Source organism: Marmota monax, unplaced genomic scaffold (assembly GCF_021218885.2).
Source record: "Marmota monax isolate L192 unplaced genomic scaffold, Marmota_monax_Labrador192_F-V1.1 WCK01_AAM20220418_F8-fsc00153, whole genome shotgun sequence".
Classification (NCBI taxonomy): Eukaryota; Metazoa; Chordata; class Mammalia; order Rodentia; family Sciuridae; genus Marmota; species Marmota monax.
Genome location: NW_026692146.1, coordinates 3,186,673 through 3,213,562, shown reverse-complemented (window position 1 = coordinate 3,213,562; position 26,890 = coordinate 3,186,673). Strand labels below are relative to the sequence as shown.

Genomic DNA, 26,890 nt, shown 5'->3' with positions numbered 1-26,890 from the left:
CTCAGCACCACATAAAAGTAAAATAAAGATACCGTGTCCACCTATAACTAAAAAATAAATATTAAAAAAAAAAAAAAGATGTGCTGGGCGCGATGGCACACACCTATAATCCCAAAGGCTCGGGAGGCTGAGGCAGGAGGATCTCGGAGTTTAAAGCCAACCTCAGCAATTTAGCGATGCGCTAAGCAACTCAGTGAGACCCTGTCTCTAATAAAATACAAAAAACCGGGCTAGGAATGTGGCTCAGTGGTCAAGTACCCCTGAGTTCAATCCCTGGTACCAAAAAAAAAAAAAAAAAGTGAGGATTATCTCATTGTGGTATTTCTCTGGTAAATAAGTTATCTTTTAACATTTTTTTTTTTTTTTTGGTACATCTGAGTATCTTCTTTTGTAAAAAATGTCTGTTTCTCTCTCCTGTTTTCTATTGGGCTGCATATCTTTACCTGATTAATTTATAGTTCTTTATATAGTCTGGATGCAAGTTCTTTGTTAGCTATATATGTTTTAAACATTTCCTTCCATTCTCTGCCTTGTCTTTTATTATCCTATAATTTTCTTTTGAGGAACAAAGGTTCTTCATTGTGTGTGTATGTGTGGTGCTGAGGTCTGAACCCAGTGCCTTGCACATGCTAGGCAAGTGCTCTATATCCTCAGTCCAAAAGTTCTTAATTTTAATGTAGTTTAAGAGTCTTTCCTGGGGGCTGGGGATGTGGCTCAAGCGGTAGAGCGCTCGCCTGGCATGCGTGCGGCCCGGGTTCGATCCTCAGCACCACATACAAAAGATGTTGTGTCTGCCGAAAACTAAAAAATAAATATGGGGCTGGGGATGTGGCTCAATCGGTATCGCGCTTGCCTGGCATGCGTGCGGCCCGGGTTCGATTCTCAGCACCACATACAAAGATGTTGTGTTCGCTGAAAACTGAAAAAATAAATAAATAAATAAATAAATGTTTAAAAAAAAAAAAGAGTCTTTCCTTTATGGTTATTCTTTTAATATTCTATTTACTTTAAAAAGATGTTATTCTAAAGTCATAACCATAACCTTCTATAGTCTCATTCAGAAAATTTCTCTGATTAAAAAAAGAAAATTTCTCTGATTGCTAGAGATGTTGGACATTTTTTCATATACTTGTTGACCCTTTGTATTTCTTCTGTGTCTGTTCTTTTGTGTTTCTTCTGTGTCCTTTGCCCATTTATTGAGTAGGTTGTGTTTTGGTGTCAAGTTTTTTCGAGTTTTTTATATATCCTGGAGATTAATTCTCTAAGGTGTAGGTGGCAATGATTTTTCTCCCATTGTGTATTCTCTGTATTCACATTCTTGATTGTTTCCTTTGCTGCAAAACAGCTTTTTAGTTTGATTCCATCCCATTTATTGATTCTTGAATTTACTTATTGCACTTTAGGAATCTTGTTGAGAAATGGATTCCTAAGCTGACATGATGAGAGAGTTGGGCCTGCTCTTTCACAGATTTATATTAACTGATGGAAGCCAGGAACAAAAGAATTTATACTTGTATGATTGTACTTTGTGGAAGGTTAAAAAGTAAAATTAATAAATGTTTGATGTAAGGGTAATGATTACTTTAGAGAAAAATTATTGTAAGGTAATATTTTAGGGCTTCTAGGGTGCTGGCAATGTTCATTTGTTATTTTCCTCAACTTGAAGTATAGATGATGTGTATATATGATTAGATCATATATGTGTGCTTACACACACCTGTGAAACCATTACTACAAACTCAATTACAAACATTCTGTCTCCTTCCACCCTCAAGATTTCTCCATGCCCTTTATAATCCATCTCTTCCTCCAAGCAATCACTGATCTGGTTCCTGTCATTATGGATTAATTTGTATGTTTTAGAATTTTATATAACTGGATCTATACAGTAAGAACTTTTTATGCTTGATTTCTTTTACTTACTATAACAATTTTGAGATTCAGCCACTTGGTTACATGTTTCATAATTCACACAACATAGTTCCTTTTTTTTTTTTCAGTGTTGGAGATAAAACTGAGGGCCTTTCACATGCTACGCAAATACTCCACAACTGAGCTACATTCCTAGCCCCTGAGCTCCTTTCTTTTTTTTTTTTTTAATTTTTTTTTTAATATTTATTTTTTTTTTAGTTTTCGGCGGACACAACAGCTTTGTTTGTATGTGGTACTGAGGATCGAACCCGGGCCGCACGCATGCCAGAAGAGCGTGCTACCACTTGAGCCACATCCCCAGCCCTCCTTTCTTTTTATTGTTAAACAGTATCACATTGTACAGATGTAGTATAACTTGTTTCTCTTCACTTGTTTGTAGACATTTGCATTGTTTACAGTTTTTAGCTGTTATAATTAAGTTGCTATGAACAGTCATGTATGGACATGTGTTTTCACAAAAGTTGTGTATTTAGGGGCCCGGGTTGTGGCTCAATGGTAGAGTACTTACCTAGCATGCATGAGGCACTGGGTTTGATCCCCAGAACCACATAAAAATAAATAAAATAAAGTTTTTGTGTCTATCTACAACTAAAAAAAAAAAAAAAGGTTTTATAAAGTTGTATATTTAACTTTTAAGAACTGTCATTTTTTTTTTTTTACAAAGGTGTTTAGTGTGTGGTAGATAATTCATTGAATTTTACATTTAGTTTTTGCACTTTTGTCCATGTGTTAGGCTTTTCAATTAAAATAATACTATAACACTAAACTTTCCATAGTGAAAGTATATCTGAGAGATCTCATCCTAGCATTTAGGGAGCCCACAGATTGACAGGTACCCCTTCCTCACTTTAAAGCACAACCTGACAGTTGACATATCCTATTAAAGTAGTCCCCCCCACTCTTATCCATGGGGAATATGTTCTAAAATTCCCAGTGGATGCTTGAAACCTGATGGAATTAAACTATGTATATACTATTTTTCATATACACAAATGTATATAACATTTTAAAATTTTTTTTAGTTGTACGTAACAATACCTTTATTTTATTTATTTATGTATTTATGTAGAGCTGAGTATCGAACCCAGTGCCTCATACATACAAGCACTCTACTACTGACCCCAGCCCTGCATATGACATTTTATTTACAACTTAACACAGTAAGAGATTAACAGTAGTCACTAACAATAAAATAGAACAATTGTAATGGTATCCTGTAATAAAAGTTATGTGAATGTGGTGTGTGTGTGTGTGTGTGTGTGTCTGTCTGTCTGTCTGTCTGTCTGTCTGAAAATATCTTATTGTACCATATTCACCCTTCTTGTGATGACATGACATGATACAATGCCTATATAATGAGATGAAGTGAGGTAAATGATATAGGTGTAATGTCGTGCTGTGTAAGGGTCTTGTCCAAGCACTACAATATTGCAACAATCTAATTACCAACATGGTTACCACGTGACTAATGAATCCAGCAGTATGGAGTGGAATAGCATAAGATTTTATCATGCTACTGAGAAAAAGTATACAATTTAAAATTCAAATTGTTTATTTCTGTTATTTTTCCATCTGATATTTTCAAAAGGTGATTAACTTCAGGTAACTGAAGTCTCAGAAAGTGAGCCCACAGATAAAGGGAAACTACTGTATATACATAGTTACATTTGCCTCTCACAGGGCCTAGAGAAGGTAAAACACCAGGGAAACACAGAGAAGCTACTACCCATTTCTTTATTAAATATGAACAAATAACCAAAGAGTACTGGCCAGACATGAAAATAAGTAGCATGAAAGAAAAAGCAGGATAACCAACTTTTAAACTTTAATTCAGGCAGCAGAAGATAAAATTTTGAAAGCAAATATTCTTGAACTAGAGCGATAGTGGTAAAAAGTCACAAAGTTTCAGTTACAATGAATAAATTCTGGAGATCTGTTGTACAACATGATAAACATAGTTAGTAATAATATATATATATATATATATGTATATTTTTTTAATAAATAAGTAAAAGCTGCTGGGCTGGGGTTGTAGCTCAGTGGTAGAGTACTTGCTTAGCATATGTGAGACACTGGGTTCCATCCTCAGCACCACATAAAAATAAATAACTAAAGGGGAAAGAACTACTGAAAGTATAAATCTTAAATGTTCTCATCACAAAAATATGTCAGTGATGGATATGTTAATCAGTTTGATTTAATCATCTCAAAGTGTACACATAGATCAAAGCATAAAACATCATACACCATAGATACAATTTTTATTTGTTATATTCCTTAATAAAACTGGGGAGAAATTATATACTTGAAGATTCAAGAAAATATTGTGATGGTGGTCCCGGTGGCACATGTCTGTAACCCCAGCAGTTCCAGAGACTGAGGCAGGAGGATTGAGAGTTCAAATCCAGCCTCAGCAATTTAGTGAGGCCCTAAGCAACCTAGTGAAACCCCATCTCTAAATAAGAACATAAAAACTGCTGGGGATGTGGCTTAGTAGTTAAGTGCCCCTGAGTTTTCTGGTACAATATAAATATATATATATATGTTGTGTTCTTAAGTAGGAGGCTATTAAAAGAAACAAAGAGCCAAAGAGTTCGTGGATTTAAAGAAACTAAACATTATATAAAATTCAGAAGTCATAGAAAATTAATAAATTTGCCTACATTAAAAAGGAAAAATTTCCTCAGGATGAGAATCACAATGTAAGTAAAGTCAAAAGGGAACAACTTGAAGGAAATTTGCAGTTTTTATTACAAGGGACTAATTTCCCCAGTGTACAAAATGCTCCCTTGGTGCAGTAAGATGAAAACAATGAGCAAAAGGTGTGAATAGACAGTCTATAGAAAACAAACAAATAAAAACCAATGACTCTTGAATATATGGCTGGCAAAAATAAAAAACTTTAGCCAGGTGTGGTAGTACAGCTGCCTGGGAGAATTGTGAGTATAAAGCCAGCCTCAGCAAAGCTCTAAGCAACTTTGAGACCCTATCTCAAAAATACAGAGTGCTGGTTATGTGGCTCAGTGGTTTAGAACCCCTGAGTTCAATCCCTGGTACCAAAAATTTTAAAAATAAATAAATAACTTTAATAAAACGCTATGTTGGTGAGGATGTAGGGAAATAGGAATTCTTACATGTAAATTAGTACATCTTTATGAAGAGTGCTTTGGCAGTATCTATCAAAATTAAAAATTGACAAGACCTTTGATTTAGCAGTTGTAATATGTTTATATAGTGTGACACCATGTAACTTGAAACAATCAGGGAAGCTTCTTATAAAATACCTGTTATAAGAATAACTCTTAAGGAATATTGTCAAATGAGAAAAACAAAATGCTAAGCATGTTTATGGTGAGTTCTTACGTATTTGGAGAAAAGAATGGCAAAAGCCAGTGGTAGGTAGTACAGGCTAAGACAGAAAGATCAAAAGTTTGAGGCCAGCCTCAGCAACTTAGCTAGACCCTGTCTCAAAATAAAAAGGGCTATGGGGGGCCGGGGTTGTGGCTCAGTGGTGGAGTACTTGCCTGGTATGTATGAGGCACTGGGTTCAATTCTCAGCACCACATATAAATAAGTAAATAAAATAAAATAAAGGTCCATTAACAACTAATGAAAATATTTTTTTTAAGTGGGGGTGGTGCTATGGGTTGTGGTGATGGTGTAGCTTAGTGATAAAGTTCCCCTGGGTTAAATCCCTAGTACCACCAAAAAATAAAAGGCAGAGTCAAGGGAGGAAAAAAAAATACATATCTTTTTCCTTTTGTATAAATACACTATCTCTGGAAAAATGCTAAAGAAACTGGTAATATTGACTGCTTCCATTTTCTTTCTTTCTTTCTTTCTTTTTTTTTTGGTACAAAGGATTGAACTCAGGGGCACTTAACCACTGAGCCACATCCATAGCCCCTTTTTTGTATTTTATCTAGAGACAGGGTCTCACTGAGTTGCTTAGGGCCTTGCTAAATTGCTGAGGCTGACCTTTTTTTTTTTTTTTAATATTTTTTATTAGTTGTTGATGAACCTTTATTTTATTTATATGTGGTGCTGAGAATCGAACCCAGTGCCTCACACATGCTAGGCAAGTGGTATACCACTGAGCCACAACCCCAGCCCTGAGGCTGGTTTTGAACTCACAATCCTCCTGCCTCAGCTTCCCAAGCTGCTGGGATTACAGGTGTGCGCCACCACTCCCAGCAATCGGCTGCTTCTAAAGAGAAGAAAATGAATTATGAGAGGGGTGGGTTTTGGGGAAACTTAACTTTTGAATTTTATTTTTATAAAATATTTTATTAGTTCTTGGTGGACCTTTATTTAGGTGGTTTTTTTTTTTTTTTTCAGTTGTAGTTGAACACATACCTTTATTTTTATTTACTTTTTTTGGTGCTGAGGATCGAACCCAGGTCCTCACACCACGTTAAGCGAGCACTCTACCGATGAGCCACAACCCCAATCCCCCTTTGTTTAGTTTTATGTGGTGCTGAGAATCAAATCCAGTGCCTCACACATCTTAGGCAAGCATTGTACACTGAGCCACAACCTTAGCCCACCTTTTGAATTTTAAACCATGCAAATGTATTTTCTATTCTGAAATAATTTGGGGTGGGTGGTAACCAGGGATTGAATCCAGGGATGCTTAATCACTGAGCCACATCATCAGCCCTTTTTAGACAGGACCTCGCTGAGTTGCTTAGGGGCTTGCTAAGTTGCTGAGGCTGGCTTTGAACTCAAGATCCTTCTGCCTCAGCCTCCTGAGCTACTGGGATTACAGGTGTATGCCACCACACCAGACTTAAAATAATTATTTTTAATTATTTTAAGAAAAGAAAAAGAATGAGAAAAAAAGAAAAAGTTGAACTGTCCCAGAACATAAAGTTGAAAACCAGAAATATAAAATATGAGAGAAAAATTGAGGAACACAGAGAGCCAGTCTAAAAGGTCCATTCAACCAATAGGATATGCAGAAATGGAGCAGAGAAAATGGAAGTGAGTTACTAAAATAATGATAGAAGAAAATTTCCCAAAGCTGAAGAAGAAAAAAATTACCTAACCCTGTTTATTCTTTTTTTTAATACATTTATTTTTTAGTTGTAGTTGGACATGATATATTTATTTTATTTATTTATTTATTTATTTTTATATGGTGCTGAGGATCAAACTCAGGGCCTCCCCTGTGCTAGGTGACTGCTCTTACCACTGAGCCACAACCCTGCCAATTACTCTTTTTTTTTTTTTTGGCAGGGGCAGGGGGATCGTTACCAGGGGTTGAACTCAGGGGCACTCCACTGCTGAGCCACATTTCTAGCCCTATTTTGTATTTTATTTAGAGACAGGGTCTTATTGAGTTGCTTAGCACCTCACTTTTGCTGAGGCTGGCTTTGAACTTGTGAGCCTCCTGCCTCAGCTTACCGAGCTGCTAATTCTTGATCCGTATCTTTCCTACCTTAATCCTAGTCTTACCCTGTAAAACAGGATATAGCAGACTAACTAGGTTTTAGAGAGTAAGACTTCTTTCTGTGTGGTAACTATTAAAATGTGTGAAGACAGCTTACACCTCTCCATCTTCTGTTCCTTTTCAAACAAAATATTCTGTTCCTTCCATCAGTTTTCTAAATGTTTTAAGTGAAGCATTGGTGAGTGTGCTTGGAAGTGAGCAGACTCGAACACTGTATGTAGGAATGTAAGTCAATGAAGAAGGCAGCATGGCCATATTAAGTCAAATTGTACTTCTGGAGTATCATTCTCAAAAAGTAATCACATATAGAGCTGGGTTTATGGCTCTGTGGTAGAGCACTTGCCTAGCATATGTGAGGCACTGGGTTCGATTCTCAGTACCACAAATAAATTAATTAATTAACTAAAGGTTCATTGACAATATACTTTTAAAAAGTAATCTCATATAGGTATAAAATGTGCATACCAAAGATGTTCATTGAAGCATTGTTTGTAATAGCAAACAATTGCAAATGGTTTAAATGGCTATCCATAGAGAACTAACCTTATTAAATCCACATTCTTACACAATGAACTGATAAATCTATTATATCCTTCTTGTACCCTCAAAACATTTCTTTATAAAATGTCTACCTTATAAGCCATGAAACAAAATCATTCATTACTTTGTGGTCATACCTTGTTTTGTGGTTCATATGTTTCACCTGATTCATGTAATCTTAATTCAATATCATATTTTTGCCTTTTTAAAAGTTAACTTTGGCCAGGTGCAGTGGCACATGCCTGTGATCCCAACAGTTTGGGAGATTGAGACAGGAGGATTGCTAGTTCAAAGCCAGCCTCAGCAAAAAAGGAGGCGCTAAGCAACTCAATGAGACCCTGTCTCTAAATAAAATACAAAATAGGGTTGGTTGGGGAAGTGGCTCAGTGGTCAAGTGTCCCTGAGTTCAATCCCTGGTACCAAAAATAAACAAATAAATAAACTTTGATTGTATGTATAAAATCTGAATGTATTCTTCTAAAAATTACCATCTTATTGAGTTTGATGTGTTTTCTTTTTTTCTTTCCATTTTTTTAATGTATTAAGTACAGAACATATACGATTGGAGATTTGGGGGGGTAAACTTTTTAAAAATAAATGTCATACTAGACAACATTCTGCTTTTCATTCTACTATATCAGTAAATATAAATCTTTTTAATCTTAGTATTAAAAGATCCTTATGTTAGCAATCTGATAGGTGAAAATAAATAATAGGTCATTTTATTTTGCAATTCTAAGGTACTAGTGGAATTAAACATCTATTAAAAAGTGGTTAATATGTTAATTGGCCATTTATATCTTTTTAACTTTGTTTCTGATGTTGTAGGACAGAAAGTTTTAACTTTGATGTTGTCAGATATCAGTCTTCCCACTTTTCTGTTCTCTGGTTTTTGTACCTTGTTTAAAAAAGCTTCTGGGGGGCTTGGGGATGTGGCTCAAGTGGTAGCGCGCTCGCCTGGCATGCGTGTGGCCCGGGTTCGATCCTCAGCACCACATACAAAGATGTTGTGTCCGCCGATAATTAAAAAATAAATATTAAAAAATTAAAAAAAAAAAAAAAAGCTTCTGGGAGCTGGGTTGTAGCTCAGTGGTTAGAGCACTTGCCTAGCATGTATGAGGCACTGGGTTTGATCCTCAGCACCACATAAAACTAAATTAATTAAGTAAAGGCATGCTGTCCATCTATAACTACAATAAAAAGTTTTTAAAGGTATAAAAGAGGATGAGAAATTAATTTTAAAAATGGCTTCTCCAGCTCTTGTTTGTGAAAATCCTCCTAAATCTTATAATACGTTCATAATTTTTTATATTTAGACTTTCAGTTTATCCTAAAATTAGTTTTGTGAATGACATGAGATAGATATCTTTTTCCCAGATCACTAGTTTTCCCAATTTATTAATAGTTCATCCTCTTCAATTAATTTGAAAGGCCAACTTTGTACTAAATTTCCATACATATATATACACATAAGCATAAGCAAGTGCAAGCCAAACCAAGCATAAGTAAGCCAAGCATACAACACACATATGTGAATTCAGGATATATTAAGGACTAGCCACAATTCTTTAACATTTATATATTTGTTGCCCATGACAATATTATGTTGATTTGATACAAGAACAAGTAAATGGTGGCATTTACCCTTCTCTTTCAAAATTGGTTTGATCATACTTGTACATTTTTTGTATATTAATGTTTCATAATTTGGGTGTTTAAAAAGCTAAAAAGTTGAGAAATTTTTCATCATTGAGGATATTTAAGAAGATAGGCTGAAGACTTTGAGAACAGTATCATAAAAGGGAACTCCAAAAGTATTTTGAGATGTTGGAGATATAGCCAGATGATGGGCTAATATGTGTTTTTAGTTTTAGAATTTGTGATTCATTAGTCACATCACTCTGTTTTCTAACATCTTAGCCCTCTCCTAACTTTGTACATTTTGATGTCTATATGAAAAACTTCTTTGTTTATTTATTTTGGTACTTAGAATTGAACCCAGGGGTGCTTAAACACTGAGCCACATCCCCAGCCCTTTTTTATATTTTATTTTGAGACAAAGTCTTGCTAAATTGCTTAGGTCCTTGCCAAGTTGCTGAGGCTAGCTTTGAACTTGCAGTCCTCCTGCCTCAGCCTCTGGAGTCGCTGGTATTAAAGGCACGTGCCACCACATGCACCACCAGCTGTGTCTTTATTTAAGTTATTCTTTAAAATGTTGAACACAAAAGCTAAGGATAAAAGCTTTTGACACTCTATGCAGGTTGATACTGGGCCACTAATGATTTTTATTTTTTATTAACTAGCTTGAGTCTGCCAAAGTATATACTTATCCTCAAGATGAGACTTGATCACCAGGCATGGTGGCACACACACCTGTAATCCCAGTGACTCAGAAGGCTAAGGCAGGAGGATCACAAGTTCAAAGGCAATCTCAGAAACTTAGCAAGACCCTGTCTCAAAATTTAAAAAGTTGGGAATGTATAGTTCAATGGTTGAGTTCTCCTGGTTTCAATTCCCAGTACTGCAAAAAATAATGATATTCATGTTTATGGAATACTGATGTGATCTTTTGACACATTTATATTGTATAATGATCATATCAGAGTAATTAACATAAGAAGGCGGGGGGAAAAGGAATATTGTTGCTTCCTCAGAACATGATGAGTTGCTTTCTCAAAAATCCTGAAGAGGTTCCTGAAGGTTAGCTTTGATTAGAGAAGTCTCATTGCCATCATGTATCGCTAGAATGGAATGGAGAGTGATTTATTGGAAGTATTGTGAAGAGGGTAAAGGAATTGGCATTAAAGTACATTAAGTACATGTTCTTAGGAAGCAAACATAAAATGATGGTAATAATTTTTTTAAAAAAAATATGTATTGGGGGCTAAGATTGTGGCTAAGTGGTAGAGCGCTTGCCTGGCGTGTGTCAAGCACTGGGTTTGATTCTCAGCGCCACATATAAATTAATAAATAAATAAAAATAAAGGTCCATCAACAACTAAAAGATATTTTTTAAAAAAAGTATGTATTGGGCTGGGGTTGTAGCTCAGCAGTGGAGCGCTCGCCTAGCGCGTGTGAGGCGCTAGGTTCAATCCTCAGCACCACATATAAATAAATAAAAGTATTGTGTCCAACACAACTAAAATGTATGTGTGTGTTAAGTATTTTCTATATATAGGAGACATGGTGTTGGCACATATTATCTCATTTAATCTTTGCAATAACCCCTTTAGATAGGAATTTTTATTATTTTCATTTTACAGATGAGGAAACTGAGGCAAAGGAAGATTAGGAACTTGCTTAAAGACCCAGCTAGTAGCTGATAAAGAGTTGGAATGTGAAAATATATCTGATTCTAGCACCCATGCCCTTAACCATTATGCTGTATTGGACTGATTTCAGGTAGAATTAATTGAATTTAAACAACTAGAACACTTCATAGGAATTCATGCAATTTTTTAATAACTTCATATTTTGAAAAAGTTGAAAGCTAAAGATTATACATGCAAATTCATCAATTAGCATTTTGCTCCATTTAATTTCTCTGTATAAATATGAAATCTCTTCTTTCATAAAGTAAATGTCAGACATCATGACACACCTAAAGAACAAGGACCTTAATAACCATACCATTATCAAACTTAAGAACTATAACTTTGAGTACAGACAAGTTTGTTAAGCTTTAGTTTGTTTTGGATACATCAAATATTTTGGGTGATTTGAAACTGAATTACTAAATAAAAACCTTGCCAAGATCTAATTTTTTTTTCTCCTCAGAAATCTTATTCCATGCCCATCGGCATTGAATTTCAGCGGAGATATGCAACAATTGTTCTAGAGCTTGAACAGCTGAACAAGGACCTAAACAAAGTTTTGCATAAAGTTCAACAGTACTGCTATGAGGTAGGTGATTTGTGTGAATTTCCCTTCACTTTTTTGTTTAAAGCTTAATACTCTTACCTTCACAATTTAGAAAGTCCAAACTAAGTCAATATCTTTATAAGGCCTTTTAGCAGAACCATAATTGGTATAGATTTTTACTCTTGACTTCAGTGTTGAAGAGTGCTTTGTACACAGTAAGCTATCAATTTGTAGTTACCGAATTACAAATGTTAACAGCTCTCAAAAAAAATTTTTGTTCCAGAAAGAAAATAATTATCCTTAATTCCAAAGACCATGTTATGTTTGGTTTATTTCCTCTTAGTTTTTTGTTTGTTGGTTGGTTTGAGTTTGTGTGATTTTTTTTTTTTTTTTTTTTTTTTTTTGGTACCACTACCTGCTTTTTTCCAGAAAGTTATGATCATGCTGTGTATACAATTTTATTTCCTCCTCCTTTAAACTTTATGTTAGTACTATGAGTTCTTAAACTTCAGATATGTAGATCAAATGGTTTTTTTGTATTTATCATTCATATATAATTTTATTTAGAAGGGTGTTTCAACAGTTTGATTGGAAGCTTTTACTAAAGGAAATTATTGAGATGTGCTTAGAATACTCCTGCATTTGCATTCTTTGAAATTGTTTTTCCAGTAAAGTCACCACTGTGAGATTCTGAAATGGTTGGCTTTTTATTCTAATAAACTCATAGATAAGTCCCACAATTTTTCCAGAAGGTAGTATTATCTATCCATTTAGATTGAACTGAGAGAATGAACTGTGGTCACCTATAACTAAACTCTTGGTAGAGTTCAATCATTTCTTTAGCCACTCATTTATTTTTATTTTCCTGATTGTTGTCCATCATGTGCATAATAATATGTATTTTTCTAGTAAATAGATTTTTTTTCCCCTGGACTAGTAACTATCCACAAGAAGTATAGACCAGGGCTGGGATTGTAGCTCAGTGGTAGAGTGCTTGCCTCGTATGCGTGAGGCCCTGGGTTTGATCCTCAGCACCACATAAAAATAAACAAGTAGAAATAAAGATACTGTGTCCATCTACAACTAAAAAATTTAAAAAATAAAAAATAAATTAAAAAAAAAAAAGAAGTATAGACCAAACAGTTTAAGATAATATGTAGCAAAGCTAATGACACATGCAGAAATAGATTGATCATCATATCTTTTTATAGTATCCAAGTTCATTGATGGTGATAGGCTCTTGTGAAAGTACAGTATCAATATTAAAATAAGAACGTATTACAGAAAATACTATGAGTAAGCAGTTCTAAACCTAAATATATGTGAACACATATGTACAAAAAGACATATAGTAGAGTGATCATAGCATCACTGTTCATTATCACTAAAAATATGGAACTACCCAAATACCCATCAATAAATGTGGTGTAATTATACAATGGAGTACTACCTAGCAATAAGAATGAATGAACACAACTGTAACATAGTTCCATGGATGAATCTCACAAATACAGTATTGAACAAATAAGGTTGGGCAAAAAAGAATAGATAATTGATGATATCACTTTTTTTTTTAATTTTGCTGTACTAAGGATTGAACCCAGGGTGCTTTAAACCAGAGCTACATCCCCAATCCGGGTCTCACAAAGTTACTAAGGCTGGCTTCGAACTTATAATCTTCCTATCTCAGCCTCCTGAGTTGCTGGGATTACAGGCATGAGTCACCACCTGTCTCATAGCTTATTTTATTTATATAATATAGGTGTATATGTGTCTGTGTCTGCAGAGAGATCCTAGGAGCAATGATACCCTTAATAGTAAAGAACACACCTAACGCCCAGACCTTAGTCTAATACTGTCCTCCAATAAAAGGTAGTAGGGATCTTTGAAAAAGACGCTGGCTCTAGGCCTAGGGCAGATAAAGTGGAAGATTAGCCTGGATCTTCTTATTAAACCTGGTAAGTAAAATGTACCCCCAGAATCATGGTGATATATTAAACAAAGCCAGCTTGACAGAGTTCCTGCTGGCCAAAGCTGAGACACTTTGATAGTCTGAGCTTTAAAATAAGCAAATACAATAAGAGTTTATAATCTATAAACGTTTTTTAAAAATCCATTAACCCATACAGAATTAACTAACTCATTAATTTTCAAGGGAAAGTTATTTATAATAAAATGCCAGCTAATGTAGGAGAAATAATAAGATTAAGAAAAATGCCATTTGGGGTAGGGCATGGTGGCATAGGCCTATAATCCCAGTGGGTCAAGAGGCTCAGGCAGGAGAATTAGGAGTTCAAAGCCAACCTCAGCAATTTAGCAGGGCCCTCAGCAACTTAGCAAGACCTTGTCTCAAAATAAAATAAAATTAAAAAGCCTGGGAATGTGGCTTAGTGGTTAAGCGCCTGTGGGTTCAGTCCCTTATAGAGAAAGAAATAAAGTGGGGGTGGGAGAGGAAGGGAGAAAGGGGTGAAGGGGGAAAGAAGAAAAGAAAAAGGAAAATACTATTTAAGCTGGGGGCATAGATCAGTGATAGAGCACTTACCTAGCATGTAAGACCTACTACCAAGAAAGAAAGGGGGCGGGGGAGTGGGAAGGAGAGAGGAGGAAGGAAGGGAGAGAGAAAGGAAAAGAAAAGACAAAGACCATTTGGCAGCCATCATAATAATAATTAAACAGACAAGAATGGTGAATGGGTGCTAAAACTGGTAGGTAAGTTCAATGACAAATAGCTTTACATAGCCTCAAAGTATCTCTTCACAAACACTTATTAGTTAATTACAAAGGGGAAGTTCTTTTCTGTGGGGAAATCTGGCAGACACTTAACAGTGGTCAAAGATGCCATCGCCAGTAAGGTGCTTTCTAATAATGATACAAAGAGAAGAATTCGGCATCATGCTTTGATACTTGTGCTAAAAATGTATAACTTTAGTCTAATCACGAAGAAACAGACAAGCCCACATTGGGGGATATTACAGAAAACAATTAATTGACTGGTGCACTTCAAAAATATCTAGGTTGTGAACAACTGAGGAACTAGTCTAACAAAAAGAAACATGACATTCAAGTGTATTATGAGGAGAAAAGTAGCTGCACATAGAGCATTGTCTGGATAATTAATGAAACTTGAATTTGGACTTTGGATCAGAAAATGGTATTATATCAATGTTAAATTTCCTGATAGTAATCATCGCATTCTGTATGTAAGAGAATATCTTTGTACTATATTTAGGGGTAAAGAAGTACAATGTTTATAGCATATTTTCAAATGGTTAGGAAGGAAAATAATATATACAAACAGAGTGAAAAAGCAAATGTCAAATAATTTGTTTTTGTTTTTGGTTTCGTTACTGGGAATTGTACCCAGAGGTCCTTTGCCACTGAAGTATTTACCCAGTCCTTTTCATTTTTTATTTTGAGAAGTAATCTCAAAAGTTGCTTAGACTGGTCTCTAACTTGTAATCCTCCTGCCTCAGCCTCCCAAGTCACTAGGATTATAGGCTACAAAAGGCAAATCAATTGGAGTAAAACAATCAATAAGTAAATTTGGGCTAGGACTTATCAAGAGTTTTCTTTTTATTTAACTTAGAAGTTTTAAAATTATATCAAAATTATAAGATATGAAAAATGCAAAACACATTAGGGGAAAAAAAACACTGTTGGAGGAAAAAGTCTCCAAAGATAAGATTGAACATTGCCTTAATTATAAATGTTAGTTTTGTGAAAAATCCAAATCTGAAACACAGAGAAATAATAATGGCCTCATTATTTATATTGCGTGTTTCAATTCTCTATATTTAGCTTGCTCCAGACCAGGGACTCCAGCCTGCAGATCAGCCAACAGATATGAGGAGAAGGTGTGAGGAAGAAGCACAGGAAATTGTTCGGCATGCAAATTCCTCAACAGGACAACCCTGTGTTGAAAATGAAAATCTGACAGACTTGATCTCCAGACTTACAGCTATTTTATTACAAATTAAGGTAAATTTCAGAGAAAATGATTTTTTTAATTTTGACACTAAGCAAACTTTGCTAATTTGTTGCTAAGAAATCATAATTTATAAATTATATCAAATATTTTATGTCTATTTTGAGCTACAATTCAATTAAATTTTCAAATTTTTTCCCTTTAGTGTCTAGCAGAGGGAGGAGACCTGAATTCTTTTGAATTCAAATCACTTACAGATTCATTAAATGATATCAAGAGTACAATAGATGCTTCTAATATCAGGTAATTCATTAGGCATACTCTAATCATTTTTATGTTAAATTCATAGTGATTTTCAGAACAAATTTTAAGAATTTTGCATATTGTGAAGTATGCATTTACATTTTTATCCTTTGGATGTATTTTAAAGAACTTTCCAGTTATATCCATACTGTTGACAGAATAGAAATTTCGAATGGATTTTCTATGTAAGGAATTGGGAGACATATATTTAGTTTGGGTTTAGGTGAAGGTCAACTTAGAAGTAGACCTTCCCCAGTCAGGAAGAGGTTTGTCCCGCTGCTCATTTGCTTCTTTACCCCATAGCTTTTCAATGTCACTGAAGTAGAATTATGGCTAAAGCATAAGAAGAGATGTGAAGTTGTTATCTTAGCTATTTTCTAACTCATATTCAGCTCTTCCTTTTTTAAAAATTGTTTTTTGTAATTTTGTGAAATGAAATCTTTAACCATGTTTCTTCTTTCTTTAGTTGCTTTCAGAATAATGTAGAAATCCATGTTGCACATATTCAGAGTGGCTTGAGCCAGATGGGAAACTTACATGCCTTTGCAGCAAACAACACCAACAGAGACTGAGGATTTAAATATTCCAACTGCATAGGACATTGTTTTTGAGAAGTTCTTTTCCTTTATATAGGCTTCCAACACCAAATAACCTAACTGCTGGAAAACAAGGGAAATTTTAATCTCCAAATAAGTCATTTTAATATACTGTACTGCTTCTTAAACCAGCATTGCTGACCAGCATATATTTATTTTTCTTTTATTATTCAAATGCAGTAGCATTGCTTGTGTTACGTATGTTTATTAGCAAGTATTTTTAAACTGAAAATATCTGAACATAATATAGTTTCATGGAAGACTATGTTCACCATTTTTTAAAATATGCATGAATTCAACCCAGCACATGCAGACAACTACTGCAATGGAGAACATGAAGAGACATGGTCTTTTTGTATGTAATGGTGGCAATGTGGAAATTCCATCTGGAAAATTACCACTCTAGTGGATTTAGTTGATCACCGTCTTGGTCTTCAAAAGATAACATCGGAAGGTGTGGGAAGTCCTAGTTTTCAGGAAGCCACTGGAATATAGATGGAAAATATGGACTTTACAAGTATATGTGATACATACTTGCAATGTGACATGGTTCTATAAATCATTTTATAATAATAAATATTTAATTTATCATAATTTATAAAAGAATCTTTTGTTGTTTGTCTGTTGAAAGAAAATGAAGGAGCAGGAAAAAAACATTACTGCAAAATGCTAAATTTCAACAAGTGGATTTGGCATGTCTTTCCCGTCAATTCAGGGCAAAAAGTGCTGTTGTTATGAAATTTATTAAAAGAGAAAAAAAGACTGATAACACACTATTTTCATATTTTTGTTTATTTTGCACAACTTTTAAACCAGATTACTGGTTAAAAATCCAACAATACACAATTTATAAAGTAAAAATATTTTATAAAGAAAACAAAATCATCAATGTTGTGAAGTACAGAAGAAAGGTTTGGTTTGGGTTGATTGTTTTGTTTGTTTTTTGTTTTTCTTTTTTAAGGAAAACCCTGCCTAAAATGTTAACTTTGTAAAAAGTATGTATTTTAATTTTTCTTTGTTTTAATATAGAATATTATAAAGTCAAAATATAATAAATTGTTTTCAAATTTGGAGTTTAAGACATAGCTGTAGATGTGGTTTTGATTCTTTTAGATGGTCTCATAAGATGAGACTTTTTATATGTTAATGTACAATAAAACTGAAGATTATTTTCCATTTGAAATTTTTGTATAGTTTAAAAATGCTTCTGTATTCTTTGTTGGTATTGTGCCATTGCAAAACTTTAGTGCAGAGTTTATATTTAGCTAAACTGTTATGTTAATTAAGAAATGCATAAATCTTTTATTCTTAATATTTGTAATTCTAAATAAATTGATCTATGAAAATTAATATTATCTACATTCTCATTCAATACAAATTGATAGGTATTCCCTCTATTTTAAAATCTTGAAGAATTAAGTTTGTAGGGGAAACAATACAGAATAATTATCAAGTCTTTACTTGTTTATTTGTCTTATTCAGTCCTAGGGCTTGAACCCAAGGGTACTCTACCACTGAGCCACAACCCCAACTCTTTATTTTTTGAAAAAGGGTCTCGCTAAATTGCCCAAACGTTGATTAGAACTTGGGATCATCTTATCTCAGTCTCCCCAGTAGCTGGGATTACAGGCGAGCACCACTGTACCCTGCTCCATTCCCAGCTTTTTCTTCTTTTGAAAAGGGATCTTGCTAATGCTGTCCATGGTGTCTCCTGGGCTCAAGCAATGTTCCTGTCTTAGCCTCCTGCGTAGCTGGGTCTAGAGACACTTGCCACTGTGCCTGGCTCTACCAAGCCACTTTGAAGTAGGCTACATCTAGTATTATTTTAGGGAGGGATTTTTTCCATCTGTGAGTAAATCTCTGTGGAAATATTAAGCAAATAAATTACTGGCCTAGTATAGACCTAGTCAAAGTTGATTCAATGTTTTCTGCCTAGAATTGGGAAGTATTTTTTATATTTTTCTTTTATATTCTTTAAGGTTCACTTGTCACTTAATAATAATTCATTTTACACATATTTAAGCACCATTTGTCTTTCAATGTTGAAAATAGAGACTGTGTCTAGTAATATAGTTGAATTGTATTTTTGTTTAGGAAAGAAGAAATAGATACAACTCAAAGCAGTCATTTTGAGTCAACTATACACTGATTTGAATAATGCTGTCCCCACTTAACACCTTTATGGAGTCCATAGAAAGCTATCAAAAGTCAGATTGGGCAAACAAGCAAGCACATACAGGGTTTTTACTTAAATAGATGTGGTTCTGAATTACATTAAGCTAGTTCCTAAAGTCATATTCCCTTGTTACCATTAGGAATCTACAAAGAGATTTACCTTTTAATAAGTTTTCTCTCTCAAAACTATTCTCCACCTTTATCACCACCATTACTCACAGCCCACTGCCATCATCACTCTTTGGATATCTTAAGATGTAGAACAGGTCATGTTATTCCCTTTCTATAAACATCTTTAAAGTCAGAACTTTAAAGACAAATTCAGAACTCATAAAACTGACAAAGCAGCAAGGCACAATGGTGCATACCTGTAATCTTAGTGGCTTGGGAGGCCAAGGCAGGAGGATTGCAAGTTTAAAGGCAGCCTCAGCGAGGCCCTAAGCAACTTAGACCCTGTCTCAAAATAAAATATAAAACCAGCTGGGGATGTGGCTTATTGGTTAAGTGCCTCTGAGTTTAATCCCCAATATTAAAAAAAAAAAAAAAAAAAAACTGACTAAGCCACACATGATCTTGCCTCCCAGACCTATTTCTCTGTCCTGTCCTTTGCATATGCATGGCTTCTGTTCTGTGTCCTCAGTTGCTCCTGATCATCCTGCAGAGCTTTCCTTAAGCATCACTTTCTCAAGGAAGCTTTCCTTGACCCCAATAAGCATCTGTCATAGAGTCTCGAGATTGCATACCTCTCCTTCCAGCATTTGTAATATTTGCAGTTTTCTATTTCCTGGAGTGGTCTTTTGTCTCCATCCTGGCCTCTTTGCTCCATGACGAGAAGGGACTATTTCTCTGAGAGTTTTCTTTTTTCCCCACTATTTTATTTCCAGCTCCTGAAAAAGTGTCTGTTTTTTTTTTATTTATTTATTTATTAGTTTTTGTTGGCTATTTTACACTTATGTGGTGCTGAGGATCAAACCCAGTGCCTCGTGCATGTTAGGCAAGCACTCTACCACTGAGCCACAACCCCAGCCCCCAAAAAAGTGTCTGTTTGTAAGCACCAAATATTTGCATAATGAACAAACAAGTGTCCAAAGAGCTCTAAGCAACATTATTTTTATTAGAGTAAGAGAATGTTTTTTTGATTACTTTGAAAGATGAGACAACATCAACTTGCATATAGAAATTATGATTTGAGGTGTTTTTAAATCTATCACCTATTAGTCCTAACTAATGGTTAGGAAGGTATTATATGGTAAAAGCTAAATGGTGGGTTGAATTAATCCTAGGTTTGAGTCCTGGCCATTGATATTCACAAGCCCTTGTGATTTCGAACCACTACTTAAATTGAGTTTCTTGTTCTTTAAAATGGGAAGAATAGTCCCTATATTAGACATTATGTATGAGTATTAAATATATAACGCTAGCAACACATTTAGCAGTTAGAGCCCCTGAGAGATGTGCAGACTACTTATGTTCTTAGAGGATCCATGATTTTAAATATTTGTAGATTTTTTTCCTAATTGCTCATTTAAGTAAACAATATAATATTCACAAGGTAATGCAATTAATAAGTTACAAGTTTTATTTATTTTTTTTAATATTTATTTTTTAGGTGTAGTTGGACACAACACAATGCCTTTATTTTTATGTGGTGCTGAGGATCAAACCTGGGTCCGTCCGTGCTAGGCAAGCGCCACAATCCCAGCCCACAAGTTTTATTTTTGAATGAGATTCTTAGTGGATCATAAGCTTAAAGTGTTTTATGAGATATCTTTCAGTCTTGTGAATGTATTGGTACCATCTCTTTTGACCATGACACAGGTTTAAATATGATGCTCTGTGACTGTGAGACCTCCCAGCCCTGCCAGGGTAGGCCCTGAGCACGCTACATGGCACAAAGTAAGTACTTATACAATCTAATATTTATTACCTCACTTTTTGTTTCAGTTTTCAAAAGGTTCAGAAGTCCCTTTTGCTACTAAGCCTGAACTTCCTTGGTTTCTTCTCCTGACACATATACCCCAGTACTGGGGATTGAACCCAGGGGTGGTCTACCACTGAGTTACATCCCTGGTCCTGATTTTTTATTTTGAGACAGGGTCTTGCTGAGTTGGTGAAGCTGCTGGGTTTACAAGTGTGTGCCACTCCACATAGCTCCTTGGATTTTTGTTTTGTTTTGTTGTTTTGCAGTGCTGGTTCTCAAACCCAGGGCCTCACTCATGCTAGGGAAGCACTTTACCAGTGAACCATATCCCCATCCCCTCCTTGTTTGTTTTTTTTTTTTTTGTTGTTGTTGTTGTTGTTGTTATTTGTGGGGGTGGGTAACCAGGGATTGAACTCAGGGGCACTCAACCAATTTGCTACTCTGAAAATTACAAACAACTTGAACATCCCTGAAAGGGCAACCTAAGACACTGAGAGTTCAAGTAAGCTCAGGCTCACAATAAAGACATGACGTTCTGACCCCTTGCCATGGTTTTCCAGGAGCTGCCTTCTACAAAGCAAATTTACAGGGAAACCTTACCTGTCGTCACATCATAGACACTTTGTCCATAAGGAGTCTGAAACCTCAAAATCTCAATACAATATTTTTATTGCTATTGGGCTAACTTAGAAACTCATTTACATACACTAAAAATTATAAATTGGAAAAGAAATCTCCCTAAGCCAAAATATTCCTAAATATTACTAAACTTGAAACAAGCAAAAATATACTTTTTTTTTAAACCAGATTAAAATTTCTCAACATAGTAGCCTATGATAACAATTAGTGGCTATATTTGCAGAAACTTATTCTTTAGAAATGTTTTTCATGGCAATTTTAATATGTATTGAGCAATTGTTCAGAAAGTCTAAGAGCTATCTATCTAAAGGACAGAGTTCATTTAAATAGAAATTCCATTGGGACATTTGTGAAAAGCATTTAATAATCCACTGAAGTTGCATAGGCAATACAATAACAAGTGCTAAGGGTAATGTTGAAGCGATCACAAAAATAGGTACAAAAATCAGATTCCAGTGTCAGGTTTCTGAAAGGGTAGGTCTCAAATATTTTGAAATAGAAAGGTATTAGTCCTAAATCAAAAGAAATGACTGACACAGAGGCACACATTACAGATAACCTGAAGAAGGTTTGCATAGCTGTCCTGTAGGCTAACTATGACATCAGTTATCAAAGAGAGTGAAAAGACTTAATAATCTGATAGCAATTGGAGGTTCCTTCATATTTCTAAAAAGAGTTATATATTTTACCTAAGTGAGAAGCTAGAGGCCCTTGAAATAATCTGGATGTGGAGTCATTAATGATTGGATATGAAGACGACAGGCCAAATGAAAACAAAAGAGGTGATCAGGGAGATTTTGGTCAAAGGACACAAAATTTCATTTAGGAAGAACTAGTTCAATGGATCTATTATAGGGTTAGACATGTAGCTTAGTGGTAGAGCATTTGTTTAGCATGGGCAACACCCATGTTCCATCCCCAGTATCAAAAAAAATCTATTGTATATCATGATTATAGTTAATATATTGTGTTCTTGAAAACTTCTAAGAGTAGATTTTAAGTGTTTTCACTCCAAAATGTTAAGGATGTGCGGTAACACATGTTAAATAGCTTATTTGGCCATTCCACAACATATACATATATCAAAACACCATTGTATGCCATAAATACAATTTTTACATAGCAATTTAAAAAATAAAATACTCATTTTTTTAAAGTAATAAATCTTGGTGATAGGATGAGGATAGAGGAGATGGGTTAGAGTGAGCTTAAGGTTATAAGCCTTGGAAAAGGACCATGAGAAGGTGGCAGCTGTCAGGGTCAAGGGGAAATTGAGGCAAGCTGAGGGGTTCTGGTAAATAAAATGATTTCTAAACAACCAGTCCAAAAAATAACAATAGCCCTGGCAAGAAGGCATAGGTTTTCAGACCAAATTGAATGTGCAGACTTGGAGATACACAGGTACACATGAGTGCCAGAATTCCTGGGTGGGGAGGTAAGTAGCTATAGAGAAAGAAGAGCAGGCCATGTGTGAAGATTCATTGAAGGTTCTGGTCAAAATCATCAAGGTTAACAAGGACATTTTCCTTACATGGAAGTCAGACAAAACGGTTTTCTGGAGTGGATCTGTCAGTCATGAGTCTTATCTGTCTGAGCTTAACCTTAATTTTTCCAGAATCCTCAAAAATTACCAAAGGCAGAAAAGATGTGTTCCTCCCATGAGTCCAGCTTTGAACCAATGTCTTCAGAGAGAGGAGAAAAGGTTTCAAAATTCTGACCTTGGGAGCTAGAGTCAGAGATGCCCCCTCCAGCCCTGCTGGCATCAGGCAGACAGTTCACATCTACCTCAAGAGGCAGCTGGGGCTTCAAACATTTCGTTTCAGTCCCAGGAGCAGAGTGGTGGAGGAAAAGCTCTGGCCTCCCTGAAGGTTGAAAGGATTTCCCACTCTGTCGCCGTGACTTGGCCCGTCTGTTCTGGAACCATACCTGGAAGATGGAAGGAAAAAAAAAATGGCTTTGGATTGGAGTTCTTGTGCATACTTCATAGAAGTTCCAGTTTAACATCCTTGTCTCCCTGCTCCAGAGCTTTATGGTTTTCAGAAAGCACTTGATCTGATGGTTAGAAGTTCAGAGCAACTGGTTTTGTCTGCCTTGGCATTCCCCAGTGCTAAACTGGAATTATGCCTGGTTCTATCCATGCTTTTTATAGGGACATTTGCAATGGAAAAGGGAGCCAAAGAAATAGAGGCACTTAAAATTCTTAGGAAAAAATGTTACTGCACTTAAAAAGATGATCAGCATTCAAATTACTTAGAATCAGCTTTTGAAAGTCTGACTCCTTTTTCAATAACATCAATATTTTGCTCAGTAGACTTCACCTCAATGCATACATTTTTTCTGCTATTTCCCAAGAATACCGAAGCCTCCCTGCCAACAGTTGAAACTGACAATTGTATAGCAGCCAGAGGTACAGATTAAAAAAAAAAAAAAAAAAAACAAGTCCACACTCTTTTTTTTAAATATTTTTAAGAGAGAAAGAGAATTTTTTAATATTTATTTTTCAGTTTTCGGTGGACACACATCTTTATTTTATATGTGATGCCGAGTATCAAACCCAGCGCCCCGCGCATGCCAGGCAAGCACGTTACCGCTTGAGCCACATCCCCAGCCCAAGTCCACACTCTTCAAGGGTTAAATAAGACTCATACTTAAAGTTGCACTTGGACAGACCAACAAGTTACAGACTAATAAACAAACAGGCAGGCTTCTCCTACCAACTCCAGGATTCTGATCAAAATGTTTTAAGACAATAAACATTTTACACTCGATTTTTGAAACTGACAAGAAGTTCCAAATGTTTCAGGCTTTGTCCCAAAATGCTACATCCTTTTGAACCCAAATCCCAGACCAATACCTGCCAACAAAGTGGGCAACTTGGTGAGCCATTCCTACACTCTCTCAACTACCATTTTGAGTTCCGACTCAAAGCCAGAGGGAGACTCCACTGCACTTCCCTCATCTGTGCCTTCCTGGATAAGGAAAAAAAATGTAAAATTATTTCCATATCACTTTCCTGCTGGGAATTTAATTTCTGACCTTTTCTAGGGACCTGCTAGCCTCCTGGGCCCTAATTATACTTAACACGAGATATGTCATTGCGTGCATGTCTAAATTATTTCATTTAAGCCTTACAATCACCTTACGCAACACGCACTGATATTATCCCTATATTGCAGTCTAGAACGCTGAAGCTCAAAAGAAAGCAACTTGCTCAATGTCCCCCAAGTAAGTGGTCACCGGTGTGTGGCCCACGGAGCCCAAGAATCTTGGTTTTGACTCCCTGCTCTTTCACACAGGGAGCACCTGTGAATGTGGCGGGCAGCTCACCTGGATCCTCGACTCCGGTAGCTGGGTGTGCGCTGCCAGGCGCTCCCGCAGGTGGATGTCGGGGTACATAGTCTGGCGGAAGACGCGCTCCAGCAGCTGCAGCTGCTCCTGGCTGAACGACGTGCGCTTGCGGCGCTGCGACGCCGACTGGGCGGCCGCGCCTTTGGGGGGCGCAGGTGAGCCTAGGCCGGCGGGTGGCTGCGCGGCGGGTGGCTGCGCGGCGGGTCCAGGGCCCCTGCCCAGAAAGCCCGCGAAGGGCGCCGGAGCGCGGCTCTCCGGGCCGGGACCGGGGCCAGCCGGGGGCGCGGGGAGCAGGGCAGCGGCGGGACTTGGCAGAGGCAGAAGCGCCCCGCCGGCGTGAGCGGACCGGTACGCGGGGAACGCGGCGCCCTCCGGGAACTGTAGCTGCTGGGAGTCTGCTGCGGCCATCGCTCCGGGACCCCAGTGCGCCTCCTGGGACCCCAGTGCGCCTCCAGTTATACCGGCCCACGGGCCGAGGGAGGGGGCCGGCGGTAGCGGAGCCATCAAAGAGTTGGGCGCGGGGAGGCCCGTGTCTCTTCTGGGTGCGGGCCCGCCCCCAGCCCCGCCAGACGCCGGTGGGAATAATCGCTTCCGTTGAGCCTGGGACGGAGGGAGGGAGGCGTGAACTTGGGCCGGGAGCCCCCGCGGCCCCCTCCGCCGCCCATCCTCCAACTCCCTGCCACCGCAATCAACATCTTAAGACCCTGAGGCGAGCTTTGCTCCGGGAGGGGCTGTCCAGAGAGCAGAGGCCAAACGCAGTCAGAACCTCCTGCTCTGAATCAGATCGGCCCCTCAGAGCGACCGAGGGCCCAGCTCGGACTCACATGGCCAGGCTTTGAGCCTTGCCTGCTGTCTCCCCTGTCATCATCAAAGATATTTATTTACCTCCTCCCCCTGCTATGTGCTAGACCCTATACCAGGTTGGTCAAACAGCCCAGCCCTGTCCTAACACATCCTGAATCCGAGGAGGGTAGGAGAGAAAAGATAAAGGGACCTCAAAGAAGGGCAGGATACTCATCCTGAAAAGGGGGGTCTTAGCCTCCTACCTGGAATATCCGCATGGCCTGCCAATAAGGAGTCTGAGCAGGGTTGACAATACAACCCCATTTAGCTCGTCCCCTTCCCCCCACCCCCACCTCTCCACCCCCCTAGCCCCCAGCCCGCCTGCAGACAGGCCTAGCTGCAGGAGTAGATAAAAGGCACTCCATGAAGTTTTTGTTCTTCTGAAGTAACTATTCTTTGCTTTATCCTTTGGGACTCATTTAAGGCTCCCATTTTATCCTGATTAGTACTTTGGTTATGGTTTATGTTTCTTTCCCCCCTCTTTCATTCATTCAGATCTATTGAGTGTTATACCCTCAAATGAATGTCTCTTGAATTGGATGTCACTGAATTGCTTTATAGAAAGATAAATCCGTGGCCTGAATGTCATCGTGGTGCAAGCCCTCGGGAGAGGAGCACCGAGGCCCAGGTCCTCAGGCTTCCAGCACCTGAGTGCTGCTTCCACCAGGAGGGTTCACTCATTGTCGCTGACTCAAAGCGGGCTCTTTACTGTCTCTATTCTAAAAGGATAATAGAAATCTCAAAAGAGCTTGGCTGTTTTCATTCTGAGCGGACACTGCAGGGGTCAAAGCAGAATGTTTTTCGGGAGCTCCTGCAAAGAGGAGCTCTAGGCTTAAATCTTGTCCAGTTGGGATAGGGGTGGGGCGGTCAGAGATTGCGTCTAAGACTCCCCTTCCGGCCCTTAAGATCCTCTTAGGCAGCCTGACCATGCTCCTTCCCTGCATGTCCGTCTACCACCAGATTCCCACTCTCTCTCCTTTTCCTCCCAGTTCCCTTCCTCTATTATATCAGGCCCAGAATGTATAGGATGAGAGGTCAGACTTTTTAATTTTCTATGCTCATTTAGTCTTTAATCCATTATCTCAAAAAAAAAAATGTATGAATGTCACTATGCTATGCTTTATGTGTGTTCTTGTGAAGTAGGCATTCTCATCCCAAATTTACAAATCAGGAAATACACCAGAATCCAGGCAGAGGCCCAAAGAACCCAGAACCCAGAGTACTAGGCTGACCTCCAGACTTGACTCCTGTGGTCACACTGAGCTTCCCAGTCACCCTTAGGAGGAGGGTGAAGCCCTGGCCCCTTTTCAGTCTTGAAGGTTGTTGTCTTTCAGGAACATGGAGCTCATTCGTTT

The 26,890-nt window shown here is 37.3% G+C and overlaps 2 protein-coding genes across 5 annotated transcripts in view; one reads left to right on the top strand and one right to left on the bottom strand.

Annotated features, from left to right (window-relative positions):
- Lin9 (lin-9 DREAM MuvB core complex component) overlaps positions 1–17,959 on the top strand; it is a 67,053-nt gene extending 49,094 nt beyond the window's left edge. For 2 of the 3 annotated variants that reach the window (XM_046419548.2, XM_058571863.1), the window contains 4 exons: positions 11,702–11,827; positions 15,584–15,763; positions 15,916–16,013; positions 16,480–17,959. In XM_046419548.2, the coding sequence (XP_046275504.1) occupies positions 11,702–11,827; positions 15,584–15,763; positions 15,916–16,013; positions 16,480–16,585 (510 nt within the window). In that variant the 3' untranslated portion in view covers positions 16,586–17,959. The remainder of the gene's footprint in view (positions 1–11,701; positions 11,828–15,583; positions 15,764–15,915; positions 16,014–16,479) is intronic. The other variant, XM_058571862.1, reaches the window with a different exon arrangement.
- A 3,735-nt stretch (positions 17,960–21,694) lies between these two features.
- Mixl1 (Mix paired-like homeobox) lies at positions 21,695–25,100 on the bottom strand. 2 transcript variants are annotated; one of them, XM_046418927.2, is made up of 2 exons: positions 24,648–25,100; positions 21,695–23,270 (listed from the first exon to the last, which is right to left on the bottom strand). In XM_046418927.2, exons 1-2 carry the CDS (start codon positions 25,098–25,100, stop codon positions 22,965–22,967), a joined length of 759 nt encoding a protein of 252 aa, XP_046274883.1. In that variant the 3' UTR covers positions 21,695–22,964. The 2 variants fall into 2 exon arrangements, with proteins under 2 accessions (XP_046274883.1, XP_046274884.1); XM_046418928.2 differs by having other exon boundaries at positions 24,672–25,100.
- Positions 25,101–26,890: the final 1,790 nt, after the last annotated feature.